This window comes from Lithobates pipiens, unplaced genomic scaffold (genome assembly GCF_037356315.1).
Source record: "Lithobates pipiens isolate NorthernLeopardFrog02 unplaced genomic scaffold, aLitPip1_a1.2 Scaffold_25, whole genome shotgun sequence".
NCBI classification, from domain to species: Eukaryota; Metazoa; Chordata; class Amphibia; order Anura; family Ranidae; genus Lithobates; species Lithobates pipiens.
This window is the reverse complement of record NW_027507787.1, coordinates 52571430-52591164: the sequence shown is the minus strand read 5'-3', so window position 1 is coordinate 52591164 and position 19735 is coordinate 52571430. Positions and strand designations below refer to the sequence as shown.

The 19735-nt window shown below is 43.7% G+C and overlaps 1 protein-coding gene across 6 annotated transcripts in view; it reads left to right on the top strand.

Moving 5' to 3' along the window:
• The window catches only part of SEC31B (SEC31 homolog B, COPII component), a 360793-nt gene that overhangs the window by 322683 nt on the left and 18375 nt on the right, over positions 1 to 19735 (top strand). For all 6 annotated transcript variants that reach the window (XM_077454443.1, XM_077454445.1, XM_077454444.1 and 3 more), the window contains one exon: positions 6924 to 6995. In XM_077454443.1, coding sequence (XP_077310569.1) covers positions 6924 to 6995 — 72 coding nt within the window. The remainder of the gene's footprint in view (positions 1 to 6923; positions 6996 to 19735) is intronic.

Sequence of the window (19735 nt, the reverse complement as noted above, 5' to 3'; positions counted from 1 at the left end):
AAGTGACGTCGCTTCCATGTTTACAATTAGGAGCCACTTACAGCTTCATTCCATTCCCTCCCTAGCCGCCAGAGGCGACGGGAGGCGGCGGGAGGGGGGACGTCCCCTCCCGCTCCTCCAGCATAACAGCCGAGCGGCTTTTAGCCACATTGATTGTTATGGCTGGAAAGCCAATCGCCCGCTCTGAAAAACGGTACCGGGATGATGCCTGCAGGTGCGGGCATCATCCCGGTATAACCCCTGGAAGCAGAGTACGCTCGGCGACAAGGGGTTAAACCTATATTTCAATGTGTGATTGTTTTTCTATGTAGTTTTGGATCAAAGTCCAATATATCTTCTGTGCAAAATGATACTATGGTAATCTTTGAATCTTCTCATTCATAAAATAAATCAATCACAGCTGTGTTAGTTCACTATTTGTGAGCCGCTGATCTTAATTGGAACAGGGCCAGGCTCAATTTAAACCACAGGTAATCAACCCAATGCCAAATGTCTCCATATGTTTCTTTGGAAGCAAATTCCATTGTTGTGACTTTGTAATTGCTTACAGAATCATATTTTTCATTTAAAATCATTAACATTCCATCCACATAGCTATCGATATAGACTCAGTAGAACAGATATGTTATTGAATCCTCCAATTTCAATAAAATAAAAATATTTAATTTAAAATTAAAATTATTGGTAGCACACTCCCAATATAAAGGTGACAAAGTGTTGAATAAATTAACAGTTGCGCTAATTGTTGCAATCCATATTCAAAATCAAAAATATGTTAACCATGCCATCAACATTATTTCTTCTTTAAATTATGTAGTTTACTAATCCACTTGTAAAAAGACAAAACATTAAAAACATAAATTTCAGCGACACATTCCTTAAACCTCTATTTCAATGTATGATTTTATCTATGTAGTTTTGGATTAAAGTCCAATATATCTTCTGTGCAGAATGATACTGTGGTAATCTTCTCATGCATAAAATAAAACTTGCTCCCCCCTCGGGTTTGGTGCTCACCTCAATTGATGTAACCTCACAACTAAGTTTAGTCAGAAAAAGCGATAGTATCCCAGGACTAATGAGATGTCTTTTTCTCCTTCCAGTTTCTCTGTATGTGTCTCCAAATGACAGTGATTAACTGGTGCATGCAAAAGATAGGAGGCTCCACATAGTGCTTAAACTGTTTAAAACTTTAAACTTTATTAAAATAAATATATTGCACTTATATGCATAAGGTGCTCCAGTGAACCAACTATGTACAGCGTTCTTTAAATCCACAATTCTGTGACAGCTCCAAACTTTGCTAATGGTTATCTCAGTGTCCTGTTACAACATATGCCCAGGGGCGGACTGCCCGAGGGGCCCCATGCCACTAGGGGGCCCCATCAGGTTTGCCAGCATCAGTAAAACCAGGGACAGTATGTAAAAATGTGTTTTTTTGGGGGTTTTTTTTTACATCTGTCTCTGAAATGTCCCTTAACGACATCCTTTTGGTCTAAAAATCCCGAGATTATAGCTGCCCCACCTCTCCAGTACTGTGTGTGTGTGTGTGTGTGTTTGTGTATACTGTGGGGCCCCATAATCTCCTATTGCCCAGGGGCCCCATGAGTTGTCAGTCCGCCCCTGCATATGCCCCTCCCCTACCCGACCCCTTATGTCACAGGGTCATGTGACTTCCTCAGAGGGATTCTTATTGGTGAACAAGACACTCACTGGTTCTATTCCTATCCCGCTCTGTTATCGCCTGTCATTCACAGCTGTTCACTATTTGCGAGCCGCTGATCTTAATTGGAACACAACCATGCTCAATTTAAACCACAGGTAATCAACCCATTGCAAAATATGTCTCCATATGTTACTTTGGAAGCAAATACCGTTGTTGTCAATTTGCAATGGCTTATCTAATTACATTTTTCATTTACAATATATAAATTCCATCCGCATAGCTCAAATACGGAATCCATATAGACTCAGTAGAACAGATATGTTATTAAATCCTCCAATTTAAAAAAAAATATATATTTTTTTAAATAAAATATAAAAATAAAAAATGTAATTAAAAAAATTAGAAAACTCTTAAAAGGTTATCAAGCAATGACTAGATAAATAGGGCTATGTTAATAATTTCTCAGGAAACAACCCAGATCAAATTCTTTGTTTAACCCATTTGGCACCATAACAGATAATTCATGGATCCACCATGATTCTCTCTTACTGAGCTCTCTGATGCCATTCTGTGCTCTCCAGTGTGTTTTTAGGGACTAAATTTCCCAAAATTGCAACCCCCTGTGATCTCTATTGTGGACATTTTTAAAATGTAATGATAAATGGTGTTTAATATTTCCTGTGTTAATATTGCAAATGTGTTCTTTAATTCTTTTAAATGCCTTTTTTGTTCTGCCTATATAAATCATATTACATGGGCATCTTAGGGCATATAATACCCCTTAAAGATATAAAATCCTTAATGGCGTAAGACTTTTGGTTTAAAGGATTAATAAACGCTTTCCTTCTCCTAATGTTGTTCCGAACTTTTGTACAACAATGACATCTACCGCAGCTATAGAAGCCCTTCGTGTCCTAAAACATCAGGGTTTTTTTGTCGAAACGGTGGATCAACTAAATTTTTCACTACTAAATCTCTAAGGTTGGTTGCAGAAGATGTGTATATATATATATATATATCTATCTTAATAAAAAAAGTATTTGATTAAAAAAATAATAATAATGGGGGTTTGAGGGGATGAGAACCATTCACGCCCTGTACCGACGTTCCCACCTAGACCCGCCTACAGCGTATTCTGTCAGTACAGTTCTATAGGGAGGAGGGACAGAGCAGCTGGGGCCCCCAAATGCTGTACTCTACACTGTCCCCCCAGACCTCTTTATTTTCATGGTGTGAATGAGCCCCAGCAGAGGATGGGAGAGCTGTGCAGGAGACAAGTCACTGGCTGCCTCTCTCCAGTCTTCTCTACGTCTTTCCGGTACCCCCTTTCTGTCTACAGTTGCCAGAATGACAGGCCAGAAGTCTGGCTCCAGAACCCAACAGCCTCACTAGCTGCACCCAGAACTGACGTCCAATAGAGCCCGCCCAGAGAAAAAAAGTGGGTGCAGCCTGCAATAATTGGGAGGAAGACAAGAAGATGTTTCACGCTTTTGTCCTGTAGGCGGAAAGATAATGGGTCATGGTGCTGGCATGGGATAGGCTTGAGGGATAGAGACTTTAGGATTTGCTCACGCCTGATTCTAAGCCCTTGTACACACGGTTGGAGAATCCATCGGAATGTGTCCTATCGGACCGTGTTGTCGGATAATCCGACTGTGTGTGGTATGCATCGGACTGATTCCATCGGACCCAATTTTCCAACTTGTTGGAAATATTTCCCGACCAACTGGGCCGATCGGACATACTCCGATCATGTGTAGAGAATTTTGATTGGACCAAGTGCCACGCGTGCTCAGATCAAATTCCTACATCAAAGCTATTGGCTACTAGCTTGAATGTAGTCCCATCGTAACGAAATTACGTCATCACGTTCTGTAAGATCGTATTTTTCGACAACTTTGTCCGACCGTGTGTATGCAACAGTTTCGGACAAGATCCGACGGACAAAATCTGACGGATTTGGTACAGGGGCTTACAGTGATTGGGCTGACAAAAGCCACCAGAAGGCAATTTCTTGTCGCCATGGTGACCTGGCAGGCAATGGCAGGAAAAAACTCTGGATAGCCGCACACCGGAAAAAGACTTAAAATCCTGTGTTTTTATTAAATGTCGAGGGTCACATCAAATAATCCACAGCAAAGGAAAAGGGTAAAAAATCCTGCTGCGTTTCACACTGGAATCAGTGCTTACTCATAGCTATGAGTAAGCACTGATTCCAGTGCGAAAAGCGTCAGAATTTTTGTACCCTTTTCCTTTGCTGTGGATTATTTGATGTGATGTGACCCTTGACTTTTAATAAAAACACAGGATTTTAAGTCTTTTTCCAGTGTGCGGCTATCCAGAGTTTTTTCCTGTCATTGCCTGCCTAGTGCGTATGTATCAGCCAGCACCTGGGGCTCCTTGATAGGAAGGACATCCGCCCTGGAGGGCTATCCTGGAGCGGTGGTTTTCTTTCTTTATCTAAATCGATCTCTGGATGGTGACCTGGCACCTGGGATTTGTCGAGCCCTGCACTAGACCCAGAGTAGTTATGAAAAGGGTCTGTTGAGATAAACCGCAGAATAGATTGCGAGTTCCACATGCAGCAAAATATTATTATGCAATCCAGGCAGCCCAGCTAAATATTATAATTTTTGTTTAGAATTTTTCACTATTCTAAAAAAAAAGCACTTAGTTAATAATAGCCCATTCACTAAAACTATAGCATTATGTTAAAGTGGTACTTTAGCCAGAAAATTAAGTATCCTGATGGATCACTTCAGGCTGACTCATTTTGCATGTATAGCTATGTAAAACATTAAAATGAAGTGTCTATACTGTTTAAAACCCAGTAATACACTGTCTCGCTCCACTCTGCACATGCTCAGTTCCTGTCTATTCTCAACATCGTGCCTAAAATCGGAGCCGCCTCTAAGGCTGATCATTTGAAGGAGGAAGAAAGCAACAGGAATGACAGACTGTGCTGAGGCAACACAGATTAGGGAGGGAGCCAGGAGAGACACAAAAAGGCTTAGGCTTTGAAAGATCATGTCTTTTTCTTTTCATACCTCCATGGTAAAGCTTTTTGTCATCCTTCCTCACTAGCTAAGCCAAGACATAAAATAAAAGCTGGAAATGTACTAAAACTGATGCACACAGAATCTGGTGCAGCTGTGCATAGTAACCAATCCGCTTCTAACTTCAGCTAGTTCAGTTATGATTTTCCAAAAGCTACACCAGATTCTGTGTGCACCAGTTTTAGCTGTTGAGACAAATGAGAGGGAGGAAAATTTCCAATAAGCTTTGGGCTTCAACAAAATGGCTGCTTCCAAAAAGCAGACACAGGAGCAATGCTGGAATCAATTTACAACACACACTAATTTTGTTAACATAATTAATAATGTGGAATGTATGTTCTTTTGTTAAAGAATGTTTACTGTCATCAAATTGTTATGGGTAAAGTACCAATTTAAATACTCGGGAGAGCTATCGACTGTTATCACTTGTATTTTTCCTGGGTGGCCCATAGAGTCTTTATAGCTTTAAATTGATTGTAAAGTCTAGTGTTTTTTTTCTATAAAAATAAACGTTATACTTACCTGCTCTGTTGCAGTGGATTTGCACAGAGCAGCCCAGATCCTCTTCTCGGGTTCCTCTTCTGTGATCCTGGCTCCTCTTTCTGTTGAGTCCCCCCCACAGCAAGCAGCTTGCTATGGGGGCACTCAAGCCGAGTCACAGTTCCCTGTGTCCATTCAGACACCGAGCCCAGACCCGGCCCCGCCCCCTCTCTCCCTTGATTGGCTAGCTGACTTTGACAGCAGCCTATGGCGCCGCTGCTGTGTCTCAGACAATCAGGAGGGAGAGTCTCGGACGGCTGGACAGAGAGGGACCTCGGGTAAGTGACCTCAGGTAAGTTCTGCACACAGAAGGCTTTTAATCTTAATGCATAGAATGCATTAAGATAAAAAACCTTCTGATTTTACCACTTTAAACTTTTATAATATTTTATAATCTATACGTCAGACATCATGGAGAATAAAATACAGGTAGTTCCAATTTTTTATGTCAAAATATTGGTGCAACAGTTTATCAGTTCATTTTAGAACACACAAACATAATATATAACTTTTTTTGGGATCAGTTAAAAAGATGAGCATACACCCAGTAAATATAGATACCCAATGGGGGGTGGGGGTTAAAGTGGTTGTAAACTCCTTTTTCTTACCTTTACCTATGGATAAGCCTAGAATAAGGCTTACCTATAGGTAGTGGAAATATCTCCTAAACATGCACCGTTTAGGAGATATTTCCCTTGTAGTGCGCTGATGTCGTCATCGGCGCATGTTCTGTGAAGAAACAGACCTCCGTGCCGTGACTGACGGCTCCCGTGTGCGGGAGTGACGTCACGCGGCTCCAGACAGTCACAGAGCCGGAGTTTGCGGCCCCCAGAAGAAAGAAGGGCAAAGATGGACTAAGGACGCCGCGGGCTTCGTTTGCGGATAAGTGTCACATATCGCATACTAGCCCATTATGCTTTTAATTTGCAGGGTTTGCACAGAGCAAAAGAGGAAGTAAAACCCCCAGGCAAGCTTCTGGGGGTCAGTGAAAGCAAACAGTCATCTGTAGAGCTGCCCTAGCACTTTAATCAGAAAGCTGAAAGTTGGCTTGTGAAACATACATGCACTCCGGCTGCTGTAGCAGGTGTGAATGTGTGTAAAAAAAACCCACTGCCACTGACGTTTAACATTAGTTGGTGGCAGTAAAAGTTACCCCATGTCCATAAAGTGGCGATCTCCAGGTGCTCGCTGGGCAGCCTGGTTCATATTTGGAGTATGCAGAAATCCCCCAAACCCCGGAGTTCTATTAGATATTTATTGATCACACAGCTTACAGGATTATGTTCAGACTCGGAGGTGTTTTGAGGCAGGTATTGGGCCATAGGCAAACAATATTGTGGTTTTAAGGCAAGATCATGGCAGAAAAGTATATTGTATAAATTTATCCACGGTATATAGTAAATATAAAGTGGGAAAAGTAGTAATCCCACTGCTGAAAACAAGGTTCTGATTTCCCCTAAAAATAGAAGGAAATGACAGCACAAAAAGATTTGAGTTCTTAGTATTAGAAGTTGTGACTAGGACTAGAAACGGATAAATGCTATGTTTGTTGTTTTTTTTGTTCCTAAATGTTGAAATCTCAACATATGTGATTTGTTCATCTGTTTTTGTCAAAAACAAATGGTATGGTGTATAATATATTGGCAACTTTTCTTTGTCAGAAAACGAAAAGAAAACTTGAAGATGCTTTGCAAAGGTTGGAGTTTTTATATGACAAGCTGAGAGAAAACTCTGTAAGTATTTAGTGCTGTGAAACTCATCTTATATGTCGTTTTTTTTTTTTTTTGTTTTTTTTACTTGGTGATGTAAGGGGGAGCGGGCATTTAAAAAAAAAAAGCAGCAGTTTGGATTTTTTTTTTTTATATATAAATCTTTTTATTATCTCTTTCAATGATACAAAAAAATTGTAGCAGGTGGTGCAGCCCTCGTTGGACTGTGCCAGTCTGCACAAGAAATAGAAAATATAGGCACCAGGTACCAAACAAAAACTCTAATTAAACCACTTAACAGGTACAGCTTGTGTGAGTATGTGACTCACACTGAGAAAAAGCAGACAAACACTATACTATATATTCTTTCAATAGCTCATGGACCAGACAGAGGTGGGACTTTCACAAACTTAAGTTTATCCTCCAGGGCAGGCAACTAAACAGGAGGCAATAGAACAGTATCAAAGTGAGTCAGGCATTGAAGTAGTGGTGGTGCTCCCTATCCACCTCACCCATCCATACGTTATCAAATTATCTGAAACGGCCTCTGTTAGCATAAGTATCTTTATACATAGGCAAGGTGGTATTTACCAATTTGTGCCAGCCACTGCATTGATGTCAACCAATGCCCCCAAGTATTGTGAGATAGCTGGGCAATCCCAGAAAATGTGTATAAAATCCCCCATCTGGTGAGAACATCTCCAGCAGCAGCAGTTTGGCTTTACCAAAGTTATACTGCTGCTTGAAAAAAAAAGATATTGCGCATTTATAATCCATTGTGATGTACTTTACAAATGTGCCTAGCACTATACTGGCTTCTGGACTTCAAAAGGGGTTTCTGTAATAAGTGTCCACCCAAGTATTTGAATGTGGTGAAAACGTCTAGTTTTTGTCTAACGTACCAATGGACATGGAATGACTGAGATGGTAGATTCATTGTTATGATATCAGTGTTTTAGGTTGCTCTCCCACCTCTACTCTGTCAGATTTGTCTTTTCCTGTAATATCTTGTGGCATCCGTGCTATCTTGTGTGTTCAGATCTGCAGGTGTTATGCCATCTTGTGTGTACTGTTCTCTATGTGAAGTGGATAGTTCTGTACATATCATCACATGGCCATTAATGCCAAAATATCTATATTCTTTTCCTGATTGTACATGACAGAGCACATGCTTCTTTAAATCCTTACATGCAGCTACCTTCCGGTGATTGAACACTGGCAAATGAAAAAAGCTGCTGCCTTTAGCAGAGAGGGGGGTGTATACCACCTAGGACTACCCATAGGCATAGCCAAGTCTTTTCTTCTGCCTAGCGTCCTACTCCTGTAGGGGGCAGTATAACCCTATGGTTCTGAATAATGGAGCGCTGTGTTTTTCAGTGAACCAAAGAGAAATAGGATTTTGAACCACCAGTAAAATTTGTTTCCTGAAGCACAGGACCGTAAGCTCTTGTGATCTTTGTATTGTTTGCTACAAAACTGAGGCTAGCTGGGGTTGGGAGAGATTATATAGGGGATCCCCTATATAATCTCTCCCAACCCCAGCTAGCCTCAGTTTTGTAGCAAACAATACAAAGATCACAAGAGCTTACGGTCCTGTGCTTCAGGAAACAAATTTTACTGGTGGTTCAAAATCCTATTTCTCTTTGGTTCACTGAAAAACACAGCGCTCCATTATTCAGAACCATAGGGTTATACTGCCCCCTACAGGAGTAGGACGCTAGGCAGAAGAAAAGACTTGGCTATGCCTATGGGTAGTCCTAGGTGGTATACACCCCCCTCTCTGCTAAAGGCCTTCAGTTTTTTCTGCCTAGTCAGGAGTAAGGACCTAGTTCCCTGCTGGAATCTTTAGTCCTGGGAATTTTCTTTTTTTTTTTGCCTGAAATTTTCTACAATTAACTGCCGGGCTGGGCGCTGGGCTGGACAGTGGTCTCCCCAGTCTGGCCAGCAAGCACCTGTAAACCGAAGCTGAGTGCTGGGTCGGCCGCGACATAGCCCCACTGGATGGAGTGAAACATCTCAAGAGGTCGCATACGACCGGGTTTCAGCCTGAGCCGCAGCATTCCTCATGACCAACACCCCCCACACACTTCGGTGGCAAGGGGATCTGTCTGGGAGCGTTACACGCGTGATTTGCTGGATCAGTAAGTACGGCCCCCTCCTCTTCTTCCCTGGACGTGGTGTGGGGCATGGTTACTGCCTGGGGTGGTCGGTCCCTCCGGGCTTCTCCTCCACCCCTCTCCCTCCCTTCCTTCTTGGGAAAGGCCTAGGCTTCTGGCCTAGGTGCTTTTTGGACACACTGCCCCCCCTCCACCCTTAGGGTTGCTACTGGGGGGTATCCATTGGGCCCACCTGCTGCAGTGGTTGGGCCAAGGAGGCGGGTGAAAGCACGTCCGCGATCGGGGGACCGCCTGCAACAGCCCTCCCGTAATTTAGGATGCCGCTTTACATTTTTGGGTCTCTGCCCTCCGTTCAGTGGCTCAGATCGGTCCAGTCACCCCCGCGGGCTGCGCACTAGCAGAAGGCGGCCAAAAATGTATGCTGCGGCTTTGCAGCATACCGACCAGGTGCTGGATCAGCGGCCCCAGCCCCCTCTGGGAGCTTCGGAGGGTGATCTCCTCCTTTTGGGGGTCCTTTAGGAGGGAGCACTCCCTGTGAGGGGCCTCAGTGGTGCCTTGTGTGGGTGGCGTCCATCAGCGTCCCCTATGTGGGGCCTCAGTCGGTGCCCCCCTGTAAGTGGCCTCATTCCGCGCCCTCCTGTGAGGGGCCTCGTTCGCCCCCCCCCCCTGTGAGGGGCTTCGGACTCCTTCTCCAGACAGCGTGCCCTGTGTGGGGCCCGGTTGGCATCCCCTGTGCGGGCCTTGGGTGGCTGGGGTCTTAGTTGGTGCCCCCCCTGAGTTTATTGTGCTGGCACTTGGGCATATAGCCCCATAAATGGCACCCCCTGCCTTCCCCTACCTCCTCTGTCTCGAACAATCCTATATCTAGCTCTGCCGCCACAGACATGGCCCACTTTGTGGGATTGGTGGCCACGCTCCCTGTCCTGTCAGGGAGTAAGGATGATTGCTCCACAACTGCAGTGGTGCATGAAAAGGCGCTGGTTGTCGCACTTATTATATCTGTGCTGGAACCTTTTAAGATGGGGGATGCAGCGGTGGCTTCGGCAAAGGACCGGGTTCCCTTTCGCACCCGTAAGCCATCTTGAGTGGCAAAACCATACCCTTCTCCCTCTTATTTTGCCAAATTTGACCATGAAGACTGGGAGGGTCCAAAGTGCCTTTTGTGCTTCTAAAAAAAAATTGGTGTGAGGTACCCCTTTTGGGGAGTCCCTCCTTCAGAAGTGGACTGTTCCACCAGTAGTGGACCCCCCTGTCTCTACGCCGCTCAAGGCAACCATGATTCCAATAGAGGAATCTCTGACTTCTAAGGATCCAGCTGACATACCTGGAGGTGGAGCAGAATCCCCCTGCCTTTGCTGCATTGGCAGACCTGTTGGTCTAGGCCAGGGATCCTCAAACTACGGCCCTCCAGCTGTTGCGGAACTACGCATCCCATGAGGCATTTTAAAACTCTGACATTCACAGACATGACCAGGCATGATGGGAATTGTAGTTCCTGAACAACTGGAGGGCCGTAGTTTGAATACCCCTGGTCTAGGCACTGCAGTTTGTCTGCTATGCCTCTAGGCCGCAGTTCCCCTGGTTGCTGAGCTCAGTGTTGCTCAGACACCACAGTGGTACTTGGACATGTATTGTGGGGGGGGCTACCCTGGATGACATCATGACGAGTCTTGATTTTGTCCAGTTACAAGATAGTTTTCCGGCCTTGTTCCCCAAAACATGTTTTTTGCTTCCAGTGTGCATCTGTCGCCGGACTGTTTGCTGTTCTCCTCGTGGGGCTGTGCAAGCCCTGTTGAGTGTGATTTTCCCGGTTCCCGTGTCTGAAACAGTTTTAGTGGTTTTATTCAAACCTGTTTACAGCCCAAAAGATGGAGGGAATAGTAGTACATCCAATTATGGACCTCGAGGCCCTGACCTGCCATGTGTATGTACAGAAGTTCAGGATGGAGTCCATCGGCACTGCAGTGGCACCCCTTCATCATGGGGACTTTCTGGCTGCTATCGACATCATGAATGCTTACATACGCATTCCACTATGTGCCTGACTCCAGCACTTCCTCCATTTTGCTGTGTTTGCTGAGCATTATCAGCACATGGTGTTGCCCTTTGGTCTTGCCACCACTCCTTGGGTGTTCACGAGGTGTTAGCCCCAGATCTGGCGTGGTTATGTCATTGGGGGTTTGCAGTCCTGGGCTGCCTAGACAATCTTCTTCTGCGAGTCCTCGGCTACCCCGAGGGGCAACGTAGCTCCTATACAGACCTTGACTGATTTCAGTTGGCTTCTATGCTCTCTGAAGTCTGCTTTGGCCCCTTCCAGATCACTGGATTATCTAAGCCTGACCCAGGCTTCAGCTCTGGCCAGAGTGTTTCTTCTCCTGGACAAACTCCAGAAGTTGCATGCTGCGTTTTTCATTTACTGTTGTCCAGCAGGTGGGCCCCCCTGCGGACCTGCATGTGGTTGTCTGGTCTGATGGTATCTACTTTTTTGAGGCGATTCCATTTGCACAGATACATACAGTCTCCCTTCAGGGAGATCCTGGCATAATGGGACAAGTGCCCGAGGTCTCTGGACAATCAGATTTGGCTGAGCCAGGAAACCAGAGGTTCTCTGGTCTGGTGGCTTTGCTCTCCAGTTCTTCGGGAGGTAAAGCCTTTCTCCCCTTGTATTGAACAGGTTGACCACCAATGCCAGTCTGTCCAGGTGGGGAGATGTCCTGGAACTGAGCTCTGCTCAGGGTCATTGGACACTGGTGGAATCCAGACTACCGAGCAATATCCTGGAACTTGGAAAGATCAAACTATGTCTGGATAATGGATGGATTGGCTTCGGGGGCTCCCGGTATGGCTCAAGTTGGACAATGCAATGACGGGGGTTTATGTCATTCACCAGCATGGGCCAAATAGGGTGTTGGCAGTCCTGGCAGTTGCCAGTATCCTCCTATGGGCAGTACGCATTCCAGGAGTTGAATACTGACAGGTGGATGCCTCAGTCGGCTGGGTTTGAACCACGGACCGTGTTTCATCGGATATGTCTCCGCTGGGGCATTCCTGATGTAGATCTGTTTGCGGCTCAACAGGATGGTACCAAGGTTTCTGGCAAGGTCACAGGATCCTCTGGTGGGCACCTGAATCGCTCTGGTGGCCCATGGGGCCGGTAACGCTTGCTCTACGCCTTTCCTCCTCTCCAGCTTCTGCTGTGGCTTTTGCGCAGGATCACGGCTGAGGGCATACCGGTCATTCTATTGGCTCCGTTGGGCTAGGTCCACTGGGTGTGCCTGGTCACCGACATTCCTCGAAGACTGCCTCTCAGGGAGGATCTACTGTCCCAAGGGCCATTCTTCCATTCTGCCTTAGACTCGCTGGTTTTAATGGCCTGGCTGTGATGAGCTAGGTGTGGCATTTCCAACACTGCTGATGGCTAGGGAGTCTACCTCTGGATGTGGAAAGCACATATATCCTGGTGTGAGTCCCACCGGGCATTCATCCTTGTTCTTTCTCTGTGGCTCCGATTCTGACCTCCCTTCACGGGGGATTGAGCAGGAATGGGCCTTGAGTATCCTCAAGAGCCAGGTGTCAGCCTGCGTGGTCTTTTTTTCAGCATCCCCTGGTGCATATTTTTATTCAAAGGGTTCGACGTCTGTTTCCATCAGTGCGGTCTCTTCTACCGCCATGGGATATGCACTTTGTGATTTCGGTTCTCCAGAAGCCTCTCTCTCAAAATGTTCTGGAGATTCCACTGCTTACTCTGTCTCAGAAGGTGGCCTCTTGGTGGCTATCACCTCTGCTCGCAGGGTGACGGAAATGGTGGCGTTATCGTGACGTTCACCTTACCCAGTGTTATACAGATTAAGGTGATTCTTCTCCTTTTTCCATCGTTCCATCCTTGGATTTCCATTTGAATAAGGACATTGTGTTTCCTTCCTTGTATTCCTGGTCAACACATCCTAAGGAATTTACCTTATTTGCCCTGGATGTGGTTTGGGGGATTAGGGTGTATTTGGCAGCCACTGAGTCTTTTTGGAGATCAGATTCACCGTGATCATGGACGGGCCAAGAAAGGGGCTGTCTGCTTCTTCTGCGACCATTTCTGGATGGATCAGACAGATGACTCTGGCCTATTCTGTCAGGGATCGGTTTCCTCCTTTCCCTGTTACGGCACATTCTTCTTTGGCGCTTAGTACTTCTTGGGCCTTCTCTCCATTGCGCAAGTTTGCAAGGCGGCCACTTGGTCGTTCTATGAATTGGATGTGTTGGCATCTGTGGAGCCCTCTTTTGGCCACAAGGGCTGCTGTTTAGAGGGTCTAATCCCTCTTGAAAGAGCATTGTTCAGGTTGGGCTCCAGCTTGTCCTGTGTTGAGCTCCTGTTGCCTGGTTGGCTCTTGTGTTAGCCTTGGGATTTTTGTGGTCCCACCCCTCATGTTTGGCACTGCTTTGAGATGTCCCTATGGTTCTGAATAATGGAACGCTGTGTCTGTCAATGAACGAAAGAGAAATTGCAATTTTTGACTTACCGTAAAACCCATTTCTCTCAGTTTAACAGGCACAGCACCCACCGCTCTAAGGAGTGCTTGTTACTAAACTGAAGGCCTATAGCAGAGAGGGGGATGTATACCACCTAGGACTGCCCATAGGCGTAGCCAAGTCTTTTTTTCTGCCAAGTGTCCTACTGCTGTAAGGGGTGGCATAACCCTATGGTTTTGAATAATGGAGCGCGGTGTCTGTCAATGAACTCAGAAAAATTTATTTTACGGTTAGTCAAAAATCCCAATCCCATCCCATTCTGGTATAGTACAGGAGACAGCTTTCTTTAAATCATTACACCTGGGATGTCCAAAAGCAGTCCAACTGAGGAGTGGACAACAACATCAAAAGGACCACAGCCAAACCTGAAAATGACATCAGAGGAGGTCCTGAACATCCAACTGGTGAAACTTAAAGGGGAACTAAACCTACGAAAATACGCCCACCCCCGACATCAGTACTTAGATTTGACAGCTCCACTCTCACTGCAGCCGCACAGAACCGGATTTCCCACCAATCACTGGATGTTTACACTCAGGGCTAATAATTCTACATGAGAAATATGAGACCCGGGGCTTTTTGGGGATGCTTGGCAGGTGGGGCCCCTGGCAACTTCCCAGTATGCCCCATGTGAAGACAGCCTGCGCACACATACAAAAAATTACATTTAACTCCTACAAGGCTATTTAAAACACCATAACATTTAAAAAAAAATATGGGGATTTGGCCACACCATATGGCTATAGAATGTTACCTTAAGCCCACTTACTGCGACAAAGTACCCCATTATCGAAAACATTTTGAAAATGTTCTGGTGTTTTAGATAGCCTTGCAGAAATTAAATGTATGTAAATTTTTGCATGTGTGCGCTTTAATATTTTGTTCCGTTTTATGGTCTTATGGCTGCACCATCTTTGATGCATCCTTTAGGCTCCATGCACACTGGAGCTCATAAACTGCAGTTTATTGGAGTTTGGGCGTCCACTCTATGTTAGCCTATGTGTCCATGCACACATGGACGTTTTTTAGCTTTAATGAGCAGTGGAGTTTATGGGCTTTTTCCTAAACGACAGAAATTTACGTTCAAAGTGCCATTTTTCACTGCCAAAAAACGACAAACGCAGATAAATGCTCATAAACACTTATAAACGCTCATAGACACGCGTTAATTCGTGTTTGGCATTCTATTTTTTCAATGCATTGCGGGAGTTTGGAATGCACTGTGGGATTTTTGGAGTGTCCTCTGTGTATTGTTATTGAAAACGCCCATAAACGCTAACGCTAATAAACACTAGTACAAAACGCTGTTAAAAGCACGATTTTCAACCAGCGTTTTCTGCCAGCAATCTGGCGTCCAGAAAAAGATTTTTTGAGCTTCAGTGTGCATGGAGCCTTAGAGTGTGCCCCCCAAATCTTTGTTTTTCCAATATATAATTTAGTGACAAATTTGTGTAAAAAAAAAAAAATTAAAATTTTACCGAAATATAAAATATTCCATGGACTCAACATGCCTATCAGCAAATAGCTTGGGGTGTCTACTTTCCAAAAGGGGAAATCCCTGTTCCTGCTCTCAGGCATGCGTTCGCGGGTGGCCGGCTGCGATCGCGCCTGCCAGCCACACGCCTGCTATCAGACGTACCCATATGGCGATTCACAGGAACTAACCACTTTGCCGACATATATCAGCATGAGCCGGTCGGCAAATGGTTAACTGGTTAATGTTTACGTGAGTATAATGCTGGCAATGAAGAATAATTTTACTTGTCTATATGCTTGCAAACCTTTTACTCGCCTATACTCAACATTTCAAAAAGAACCAAAAACACTGCGCTATTCAAATGTGTAACCAGTATACAAACAGCAGCTAACACAACATCTAGGTGTACAAATGTGACATAATAAATTTTGTGAAAAACAGTGTAGCGCTTATTTGTTTTTACCACATTACAATGTGACCAATGTAATCAATACATGTATTAGACTGTGCAAAGAAATAAAGAAACATTTAAACACTCATTGCTATATATGCAAAGCTAGAATGTCCAAACAAATATATGAAAAAATATGTCCAAAAAATGGAAAAACAGCATGGAAACAAGTGAAGAGTTCTCCAAATTTTCCAAATTATCTTTGTGTGATACGATGAAGTGAAAACAGTCCTACACCTTCTCCAAGGAATAATCACACAATCACCGCGTGAACCCTCCACCGCATAAAATGGGGGCTTACCAGATTTAATAGATCCTACTCAAAATTATATTTGGAGGATCATATATGCTTGTAGATATACATAGGCTGTTTTTGGGGTGTTGTCCTTTTCTGGAAGACTTTCAAGTGTGGCTATTTCCTCTGCGGTATGTCTCCATCCACATAAATCATCATAGGTAATGGGATAGATATAAAGGAAGAAAGCAGGGACCACAATAGTGTAACTCCGTTTTTCGTTTCAAGTAATTTAATAAAAAATTATCAAACTCACGTGTACAAAGAACATGAGCGCTTTTTCAATAAAATCTCAGGCTGCAGTGAAGTCCCGACGCGTTTCGTCTTAAGCAGACATCATCTGGGGTACAACTTCAAGGCAGCCCTCCAGTTTATATAGCCAGACCCTCAATCAGGCCTAGATTTCCTCCATCAGTGTCACCACACATCATTTCCGGTATCCAACATGGCCGCCGGCGTGCGTTCCACGCCTCTTTTTAATAGTGTGAAGGGTCTGGTCAAATAACTGGTACATCCCATACTCTTATATATATTGGACGAATCGCTTCCGTGTATCTAAACAACAAAAGCGAACGTCCTAACGTACGCCAGCAACGTCCAAATGGAACGCAGGCATAAACACTGAAATGTTCAGCCGATCTTTTAACCTCAGCGGAAGTAAAATAAACGTGACCCCCGCGTATCCCACGAACGGAAGTGGTCAGCCTGGAACGCACCAACTTTATCCAATAGAGTGCGAACGTGTGTCAACATCCCGGCGCCATAACGTCACTTCCGTGTCCCCGTACTCAAAAAATAAATAGACGTGTAAAAAGACGCCATCTCTAAGGTAATATACAGATCGGTACAAGAACAGATCTCTTATATATATTAAATAGGGAAAATATAGAGTATATACCCTGAGCTGAGGGATATATCTAGTAGAAGGAAATTTGGTAAAAAATAGGTAAAAAAAATATATAAATAAAAAACATTAAACATTCAGACGCTGCATCCAATAGGAACACAGTGCCTATAATCGCATATTAGCTTGTGTAGCCATATCTCACAGGAAAAATAAATTAAAAGGCAAATTTCGAAAAAAATGTTTATTCCAGTAATTTTACCCAAAGAAGTTGTTATAATCTACCTAAAGGTATTAACTGAAAAATAAATAGAAAAATATGACCGAATCCAATCGGATAGGCGATTATTACATCGTAACACTCTTATATGAACGATGGCCTACGCAAGAAAGGGATTTTTATTCTAATTTTAAAAATTGAAAAAAAGTTAAAAATATATAAAAAATTGTAAAAATCAAATATAGTCATAAGTTTTGAGGTATATGTATATATGCTCGAATATGGCGCTCTATTAATATAATGGCCTAATCAAAAGGAGACCGGAAGTAATATGTGCTAACATATTAGGTGGACCAAACCCAAGTCACCTTTAACCATCTGCAAGTACGCACAAAGTACATTTTCCCCACACATTTCTACCGTGTATACCAAAAAAGGAGGAGAAAAATAAAATAACAATAAAGATATAGATAAAAGAGATGGACAAACCTCAACTATCATCAATGAATGCATCCATATTGCACACCAAGTCCAAACCAACCGGGGAGTGGGACCCAACGCCATGCATCAACCATCGTCGATGAATGCATTGATGTCCCACTCCACGTTTAGACCAAACGGGGAGTAGGACTTGATAGTGTATATCCAATACGTCTCTAACTTGGATACGCCCCTGGTCATGGCACCCCCCCTCCAGGGTGGCGTATACTTATCAATAATCAAAAACTCTGTTCCTGTAGGATCACTGTTGTGACACTGCTTATAGTGTCTAGGGACAGTGTGTTTTGAATCTTTACTCTTGATAAGAGATATATGTTCGCCTACCCTGATTGCAAATGTCCTGATTGTCCTTCCTACATATTGCTTGCCACAGGGGCAGGTGATTAAATATACCACATACTTGGTATCACAAGTGCAAAAAGGCTTAATACTATGTGTCTTATTAGTAGTTGTAGAAGTAAATTCAGTGGCCTTACGTCTCCCCAAGGTATTGTATCTACATACATTGCACTTTTTACAGGGGTAGAAACCCGTCATGTTGTGAAAAAAGGATGGACGATTAGGTGGATCTGGGATATTGGGGGCTATACTATTCTGTAGGGATGGAACTCCCCTGAAGAGTATCTTAGCTTGTTCGGGTAGCTTGGGGCCCAACACAGAATCATTTTTTAGTATACTCCAGTGTTTGTTTATAATAGACTTGATCTGTCTGTGCTGTGATGAAAACGTTGTTAACATAGACCATCTATAAGTATCATCAGGTACATTTTGTGTTTTCTCAACAATGAGGTCCTCTCTATTGGTTTCCGCAACTTTACATATTTCCCTATCCAAAATTGCTCTATCATACCCCTTATCTTCAAATTTCTGCCTAAGGTTTTTGGCTTGTATTCTGAATGTCTCTAGATCTGTACAGTTCCTCCGAAGACGTAGAAACTGGCTTCGTGGAACCGAATTAAGCCACGCTCTGTGGTGGCAGCTATCTAGGGGAATGAAGCTGTTCCGATCTGTTTCTTTGAAATGTGTTTTGAACACAAATTTATTGTTTACTATTTCAATTTCTAGATCCAAGAAATTGATCTTAGAGGTACTCATCTCTAGTGATAATGAAATACCCCTATCATTGTGGTTCAAAATATCAAAAAATTCTCTTAGCGATTCAGGTGTGCCATTCCATAGGAGGAGGATGTCGTCTATATATCTTGCCCATAAAACCAACGAAGGGTTATGATGGGCATAGACGACATCCTCCTCCCACTTTGCCATAAATAAATTGGCAAGACTGGGGGCAAATTTGGCCCCCATTGCTACACCTCTCTGCTGTGAGTAGTAATTCCCATTAAACCAAAAATAATTATGCTCGGTTGCAAACTCGAGCAGTTCAATGAGGTAGTCACGTTGAAATGACGCTAGAGAATCTTCTTGATCCAAAAAATAGCGGACAGCTTCTATACCCCTTCTATGTGGAATGCAAGTATATAAAGAAGCCACATCTGCTGTGGCAATAATGCATTCATCCTGGGGAATTATATTTGCCAATCTCCTAATTGTCGCTCCTGTATCCTTAAGATACGAAGGAGTTTTTTTCACTAAAGGTTGCAGGTAAAAATCTATATATCGACCTATACGTGAGGTGATAGAATTGATACCACTCACTATAGGCCTGCCGGGAGGGTTAATCGCATCTTTATGAATCTTTGGCAGATAATATATAGTGGGAATTCTTGGAGCAATAGGGATCAAAAACGATTTTTCTTTCTTATTCAAAATTTTCGAGTCGTATCCCTTCTCGACAAGGCTCTTAAGTTGTCTTTTGTAAAGACTTGTGGGATTGTTAGGGAGTAGTTTATATGTCCCCGGTTCTTCTAATATCCTGCACATTTCAGCTTTATACTGTTCTTTGTCCAGAATAACAATCCCACCCCCTTTGTCAGCAGGGCGCACGACTACCTCCTTTTGTTCACACAAAGAGTTAAAGCCGGCCTGTGAGAGGGTGGACCTATTCACATGTTTAATAGGAAGTTTCTCTAGGTCACCGAGTACAAGGTCCTTAAAATTTTTTACCGCCGGAGCTGTAGGTACAGGGGGTACAAATAAAGACGGGTTAGATAACCCTGAATGTACAGTGCCAAACGTGGCTGCTGTATACCCTGTTCTAAATGGATTGGTTGTCAGATATCTTTGAACATTGATTTTCCTAATAAATTTATGTACATCTATGAAGGTGTTAAATTTATTAAGACGTTTGGGGGGTGCATATTTTAATCCCTTATCCAATACAGATAACTCTGCTTGAGAAAAAGTTTTTTTACTTAGATTAAAAACACCCTTTCCTATC